The sequence below is a fragment of the Oncorhynchus mykiss genome, chromosome 11, assembly GCF_057628025.1.
Source record: "Oncorhynchus mykiss isolate SJ-2025 chromosome 11, ASM5762802v1, whole genome shotgun sequence".
Taxonomy (NCBI): Eukaryota; Metazoa; Chordata; class Actinopteri; order Salmoniformes; family Salmonidae; genus Oncorhynchus; species Oncorhynchus mykiss.
The window spans coordinates 62,241,024-62,248,981 of NC_143032.1; the positions used below are offsets into that span (position 1 = coordinate 62,241,024).

Genomic DNA, 7,958 nt, shown 5'->3' on the forward strand with positions numbered 1-7,958 from the left:
GCAACTACTTATCATGTTAGCTAACCCTTCCCATAACCATTTATCCTAACTCCTAACCCTAACCTTAACTATAACATGAATGTCTAGCAACCCAAAGGTTGTGTGTTCGAATCTCATCACGGACAACTTTATCATTTTAGATAATTAGCAACTACTTACTACGTTTTAGCTACATTGCAACTCATTAGCATGTTAGCTAACCCTTCCCCTAACCTTAGTCCTTTAACATAACCCTTAACCCTAACCCATCATGCAATGTTAACTGTGAACACGGAGTGATGAATCCTCAGGGAGTAGTACCCCAGGAGGTCCAAAAGAGTACACCTAAAATCGAATTAAATAGGGAGGGATGCATTACTAAACCAATGATAAATTGTTGGTGTAATAATCACAATGATCTTATCAGTGTGGGGAAAAACAAGAGGCAACGTATTTCAAAATGGCAATGATGCAGTAACACTATGGCAGCAGTAGTGTTTCTCTTGTTGTTCATTGATGTTGCTGTTATCAAACTCACAGTAATTCAGGTCTGAAAAATGTAAGGAATATGGCAATACTGCCCTCCCCTGTTTATAAGTGAAACTACAGAGAAATGCACAGCTCGTGAAAAAAACATATTATACATCAGAATATTAACATTTTATATGGCTTTACAGTGACTGACTAAAAGGTGATTGTATAAATTAGAATGTAAGCATTCAGATCAAATGAAAATACAAAGACTGAATTATGGGGAATTCCTTTTGGTCGGCTGCAGATCAATCTGAAGCCTATAACTAGCTGTCACCTCAATCAGGCTAAGCAGTGATTTAAATAGTCATCAGTAGTATGACATTTTAAGTATATTTCTCTGCAAATGCATATTTTGCTCTCTGCCATTTAATGAATTTCCTTCCATAGCCTCCAGTAGCAGGGATCTACAGAACAGGGCTCTCATTAACCTATCAAAATGAGCAGAATCAACTGCTCCCCCAGGGTTTTGGCTTGTGCCAGTCTAATTACAAGCAAAGCCTGTTCCTGCATTACACCGCTGGCTGGTGTTCCTCTGAGGCCCTGCACAATGCCTGTACTCTAATTGAGCTGTAACAGGGAGAGAGAGCTAAGCATGACACTTGAGGGGTTTATCTTAAAACACAGTATTGCCTATAGATGTTTATATGCTAATACCCAAAAATTGCAAATATCCACTGTATTTTCCGGAAAGAAAAAGCCCTTCAATTTGCAATGAACACCTACTCAATGCAACAATGACTGGATTATCAGTGGGTCGAGAAAATATTGGTTTAGCTGATAGGCCTACACTGATATTCACACCCCTGTACTTTTTCCACATTTTGTTATGTTACAGCCTGAATGTAAATTGGATTAACTTGAGATTTTGTGTCACTGGCCTACACACAATACTTCATAATGTCAAAGTGGAATCATGTTTTTGAATATGTAAACAAATTAATAAAAAATTAAAGCTGAAATGTTTTGAGTCAATAAGTATTCAGCCCCTTCGTTATGGCAAGTCTAAATAAGTTCAGGAGTAAACGTGCTTAACAAGTCACATAATAAGATGCATGGACTCACTCTGTGTGTAATAATAGTGTTTAACATGATTTTTGAATCTGTACCCCACACATACAATGATCTGCAAGGTCCCACACTCAAGCATTGAATTTCAAACACAGATTCAGCCATAAAGACCAGGGAGGTTTTACAATGCTTCGCAACCTATTGGTAGATGGTTTAAAATGTTTAAAAAGCAGACATTGAATAGCCCTTTGAGCATGGGGAAGTAATTATACAGAACGAAAATATAATTGCAACATGAAACAATTTCAAATAATTTATTTAGCTACAGTTCATTTAAGGAACTCAGTCAATTGAAATAAATAAATTAGACCCTAATCTTTGGATTTCACATGACTGGGCAGGGGAGCAGCCATGGGTGGGCCTGGGACAGCATAGAGCAAGGCCCAGATAATCAGAACGAGTTTTTCCCCCACAAAGGGGCTTTATTACAGACAGAAATACTCCTCAGTTTCATCAGCTGTCCGGGTGGCTGGTGAAGTTATTATTTGCACTTTGGATGGTGCATCAATAGACCCAGTCACTGAAGAGATACAGGCGTCCTTCCTAACTCAGTTGCCGGAGAAGAATGAAATCGCTCAGGGATTTCATCATGAGGCTTTAAAACAGTTACAGAGTTTAATGGCTGTGAAATGAGAAAACTGAGGATACATCAACGACATTGTAGTAACATCACAATACTAACCTAATTGACAGTGAAAAGAAGAAAGTCTGCAAAGAATGTAAATAACGTTTGCAACAAGGCACTAAAGTAAAACTGCAAAAAATGTGACGAAGTAATTCACTTTTTGTCCTGAATTCAAAGTGTAACGTTTGGGGCAAATCCAATACAACACATTACTGAGTACCACTCTCCTTTTTTCAAGCAGAGTGGTGTCTGCAACCATGTTATGAGTATGCTTGTAATCGTTTAGGACTGGTGAGTTTTTCAGGATAAAAAATAAAAGGATTGGAGCTAAGCACAGGCAAAATCCTAGAGGAAATCCTGGTTCAGACTGCTTTCTATCAGACACTGTGTCACGACTTCGGCCGAAGTTGATGCCTCTCCTTGTTCGGGTGGTGTTCGGCGATCGACGTCACCGCTCTTCTAGCCATCGCCGATCCATTTTTCATTTTCCATTTGTTTTGTCTCGTTTTTCCACACACCTGGTTTTCATTTCCCAATTATTGGTAATGTATTTAACTCTCTGTTTCTCCCATGTCTTTGTGTGTGATTGTTATTTTGTTCAGGTCAGAATGTTCCGGCTTGTTTGTACCGGGTGCTGTTTATCACCCTTGTTTTGTAGCAACCGTTCTTTTTGCACTTTGTAAATTGTTTACTTTGTGCTGTTGAGTAAAGTGCGTTGTTTCACTCATCTCTGCTCTCCTGCGCCTGACTTTCTACACCAGCTACACCCACCAACCTGGCACACTGGGAGATGAATTCACCTTTCAGCAGGACAATAACCTAAAATACATAGCCAAATCTACACTGGAGTTGCTTATCAAGAAGATAGTGAATGTTCCTGAGTGGCCGAGTTACAGTTTGGACTTAAATCTATTTAAAATTCTATAGCAAGACTTGAAAATGGTTGTCTATCAATGATCAACAACCAATTTGACAGAGCTTGAAGAATTTTTAAAATAATAATGGGCAAATATTGTACAATCCAGGTGAGCAAAGCTCTTAGAGACCTACCCGAAAGACCCACAGCTGTAATCACTGCCAAAGGTGATTCTAACATGTATTGACTCAGCGTTGTGAGATATTTCTGTATCTCATTTTCAAAACATTTGCACAAATTTGACAAAAACATGTTTTCACTCTGTCATGTGGTATTGTGTGTAGATGGGCGAGAAATAAAATATATTTAATCCATTTTGATTTCAAGCTGTAACACAACAAAATAGTAAGTCAATACTTTCTTAAGGCACTGTATCTATCTGTTCAGTGGGATATGTTTGAATGAAAGTTAGAGTGAACTGTCCAGCTCATAACACAATTGTGCCTTGTCACAGTTGATCTCAAAGCTTGCAGGATGCCAGGGGACAGAATATACTGATGTGTTTTAATTCTCTGTAATAGCTGCTGGATCTATAATTAATCAAGAGATCATGGAAACTAATTATCCAGTGTTCTGGGGGCAAGGATTTCTTTGCTAGTAGTTGTCTCCTCTGAGTGTTGATATTGGGTCGTTCCACGAAATGAGTCCCTTTAAGGAGAAATTGTGCAGCAATATTACATTTGAAAAGCCTGTTATATTAAATGAAGTGCCCTAGGAAAATTAAATAAACTCAGCATTTTGACATGTCCCTCTGTGTACTCTCTGTGACTTCTAGGAAGATTTGAATTCACTTAACACAAACATTTCTCCAAGTTTTCACCACTTCTCCACAGCCCTAGTTATTTTGTTGCTTTGACAAAGTCATAGCTGAAAAGTATTATTTATTTAATGTGATTAGTGTTTCACTTTAAGGTAAAAAAAATAAAAAATAAAAAATCTGGGACTCATTTTAATGTCAACCCTGTTACGTGAAATTAACTCTCATTTTAATATGGTGAAACTATTCCTTAAAAAAAAAAAAACGTTAACCCTGTTACGCATAGATAGACAGACTAGAAATGTTTTAATGCTAAACATTTCTGGGGTGAAGCTTGCATTCAATTGCCCCTCCATGTAACAAGCTTCCCCTGTCACAAGTGGATTCATGACTGATTTGGTACTAAGTCATGTCTTTATTTAACCTCTTGAGATAAGAAAACATGTTTTTTTTAAATAAATTGAGCATGTGCTCATGACAGAATATAAAAATCTGGTGAAATAAAACAGGTTTTTTTTTTATCACCAAGTTACACTACCCAAAAGGGACTCATTTAGTTAAATTACCCACCTGCTTAAACTGGTGCTTCCCAGATGCTTCCCAGCACTGACTCATGGTACTGTCATGGTAAAAGAAAATGGGAATATCTATAGGCCAATTTGCAATTTAGGAGTAGTGTTAGAAGTGTTGCATGATCACCAAGTTAGTTATTCAGTGCTGACTGTCAACATAAGCTGCAGTCTAGGCTAGGTTGCTACTTATACAATACAGGTCGACCTATTTAATCAATGCATAACGATTTACTAACCAAATTATATTGTCATAATGACAGTTATTACATTATATACTGTTAACTCCAGTTAATAGATAATAGGCCTACATTTTCATCAGGCATAGAGAGCACAATTTGTATCCAACATCCAATCAATAAGGGCTACGAACCGGTGTTTGTTTTGCTGAATAAAAGCACGCTTTGTAGAGATCTGAGCCAATGAACAGCAACGAACAATCTTGTTGTGACCAATCATATTCCAGCACATATACCGGCTTGTTTTCCCAGGAAGTTGATGATGTGTATTTACAAGAGGTTCATAGCTAGCTAAGCAGCGCTTTAGCTACTTAATGTATCTTTAGTCTACAAACGATAGTGGTTACTTAGAGACTGATACTTTTATTTAACATTTTCACGTAGCTTGTTTGATTTCTAGTCAATAATGGTGTAATGAGGTGAGTACGCTGGTGAAGATGCTTTGCTAGCTAGCTAGCAGCTGTCAGTGCCATTTTTGCAGTACGTGCCTGGCTTGTCGAAAATACTGCCAGTAGCTAGCTATGTATCCTGTGTATTGGGTGATTATATTTAGCCATATAGCTAATTAGGCTTACTAGTTTTGTATGGGTTATTTAGTTACTCAATTTAACACTTAAGCTCTACGTTAGCTAAAGACTGCCTCCGCAGTTTTTAGTTTGACATGTACAAAACTGCCAGCTGTCAAAATGAAACGACCATAAATTCTGTGTGAAAACTGCCTCTGATTCTGCCTCTCTCCTACACAGCTGTTCCTCGGCTAGCCTAACTCGAATAGATGGGGGACGTGTCACTTGAGAATGGAGGATACTATCATCAGTGATGATGGCTTCATTAACGGTGTGGTGGCGTTACACAAGTGGCCATCTCCTTGGCGGATGGGGACCGCTGCTCTGCCTGTTCCTGGGCTCTCTGGTGGCGCTGTTGATGCCAATGGTGGGGGTGGAGGACCAATGCTGTATCACTCTAAAGGGGATTGCTCAGTTGCACTGCCAGCTATGGGGTAAAACTCATCGCCCCACTGTCCAGTCCACCAGCCTCACTGTCCCCTTTACAGCCCTAGACCTCCTGCCCCTTAGGGCCAAGCCCAGTATAGGTAAGCGAAGTTCTCATGAAATATATACTTCTGGTTGTAAGACTCTAAATCAACTGTCGGTGGTAGAGCACTGTTCAAAATGAAAATACAGCGTTCAGTTAATAGAGAGAATTCATTTCCAGAGTGTGTTAAGGGTGGGAGGATAATACCCTCCATACTCTTGGGTTCATGAGTCATATTTACAAGTACAAATATGAAATCACCTTTTTGATTGGGTTAATACATGTATTGGACAGCACAGCCTAGTTATGCAATGTATTTGGTGTGTGCTGATTGCAGAGACCCAGCTGGAGGCCAAGGCAGCGCTGCAACAGGCTGTAGAGATGAAGAAGCAGGGGAAGAGAGAGAAGGCCCACAAGCTGTTGGTGCATGCACTCAACATGAACCCAGACTTTGTGGAAGCTCTGACGGAGCTGGGGACCATTCTGGAAGAGAAGGACGTTGTCCAGGCGGACCATCTGTATACCAAGGCCCTGGCCATCTCACCATGCAACGAGAGGGCCCTGGTGAGCCGTGACCGCACACTCCCCCTGGTGGAGGAGATCGACCAACGCCACTTTGGGGTTATCGACAGCAAAGTACGCAGGCTGATGTCCATCCCCAAGGGTAACTCTGCTCTTAGACGTGTCATGGAGGAAACGTACTACCACCACATCTACCACACAGTGGCCATAGAAGGCAACACACTCACTCTGTCTGAGATCCGCCATATAATTGAGACTCGCTATGCCGTGCCCGGCAAGAGCCTGCAGGAGCAGAACGAGGTCATTGGTGTGGACGCGGCCATGAAGTACATAAACACCACGCTGCTGTCCCGAGCTGGGGCCATCACCGTCAATGACATCCTGGAGATCCACCGGCGCGTGCTGGGCTATGCAGACCCTGTGGAGGGTGGGCGGCTGCGTACCAGCCAGGTGTTTGTAGGCCACCACATCCCACCCCACCCACAGGACCTGGAGCGCCACATGCAGGACCTGGTGCAGTGGCTCAACTCAGAGGAGGCCCTGCAGCTGCATCCCGTGGAGTATGCAGCACTCGCCCACTATAAGCTGGTGTACGTGCACCCCTTTGTGGATGGGAACGGACGCACATCACGGCTGCTAATGAACCTGGTGCTCATGCAGGCACGCTACCCACCCATCACCATCCGCAAAGAGCAAAGGTCCGAGTACTACGCCGTTCTGGACACAGCCAACGAAGGTGACGTCCGCCCCTTCATCCGCTTCATAGCCAAATGCACAGAGATCACCCTGGATACCCTGCTGATCGCCACCACTGAGCACCCTGTGGGGCTGCCTGGCACCAGCCACCACCAAGCCTGTCCAAACTGCAAACAAACCATACCTGTCCACAACAGTGAGAGGGGACGGGAGTGAGCTGGGCACATGACTGTTTGGATTTAATTCATTAATTAATTTGGGGTTAATCCTGCTTTAAGTGTAAAGATATGTCAGTTGATATACATATTACTAATAGCAGCCCTGTGTCAAAATGATAGCATGACCTTGCAATTTCCCAGTAGAAATGTGCATCTTTACATAAAACAAATATTCTCATGGTTTAAGATTTCCTCATACCTGGTAGAGGTGCAGGTTAGTGGAGGCTGCTGAGGGGAGGGACAGCTCATAATAATAGCATCAAACCATGTGTTTGATACCATTCCACTCCATCCATTATCATGAGCCCGTCCTCCCCAATCAAGGTGCCACCTACCTCCTGTGGTGCAGGTGTTTGAACTAATTATGCTGAGTTGTGATTTAGAAAAACAATCTACAGCTGAAAATGTGTTATCATAAAGGGTCATGAATTTGTTGACTCAAATGGGGCTGTTTTATACTCTTGGCCATGCTACTTATTGTTTTTAGTGCCGTTTCTAAAGGACATTTAGGCCTAAACTGCATTTCACCCATCTATTATCAGTAGTTTTGAGTAAACTCATAACTGAAGGTGTTACAAATTGGGTAATACAGTATGTGTACCTGTCTGAGTTGTGATTCTGATTATTGGTCCGTCTTATCCATGGGGGAGAAACATCTAAAGATTGGCCGTGCGCAGTAGATCACCTGTTGGGTGTTGTAATGTAGCTTATCCAACTGGGTCATACAGTCTTTCATGTATTTGAGTTGATTTACTACAAAATAAACGTATTATCTGTTGAATGTGACTTAGTGTAAAAAC

General features: G+C 41.5%; 1 protein-coding gene across 1 annotated transcript; it reads left to right on the forward strand.

The window, feature by feature from the left end:
• The first annotated feature begins 4,869 nt into the window (after window positions 1–4,869).
• LOC110536112 (FIC domain protein adenylyltransferase) lies at window positions 4,870–7,944 on the forward strand. The gene is made up of 3 exons (XM_021621679.3): window positions 4,870–5,106; window positions 5,434–5,780; window positions 6,060–7,944. The coding sequence occupies exons 2-3, from the start codon at window positions 5,507–5,509 to the stop codon at window positions 7,154–7,156; spliced, it is 1,371 nt and encodes a 456-aa protein (XP_021477354.1). The 5' UTR covers window positions 4,870–5,106; window positions 5,434–5,506; the 3' UTR covers window positions 7,157–7,944.
• Window positions 7,945–7,958: the final 14 nt, after the last annotated feature.

Bases quoted from the DNA above. Each gene is read 5' to 3' on its own strand.
- LOC110536112 (XM_021621679.3), top strand. From the start codon at position 5,507: ATGATGGCTTCATTAACGGTGTGGTGGCGTTACACAAGTGGCCATCTC. The intron at 5,781-6,059 runs GTAAGCGAAGTT...TGCTGATTGCAG, and splicing joins TAGGGCCAAGCCCAGTATAG to AGACCCAGCTGGAGGCCAAG.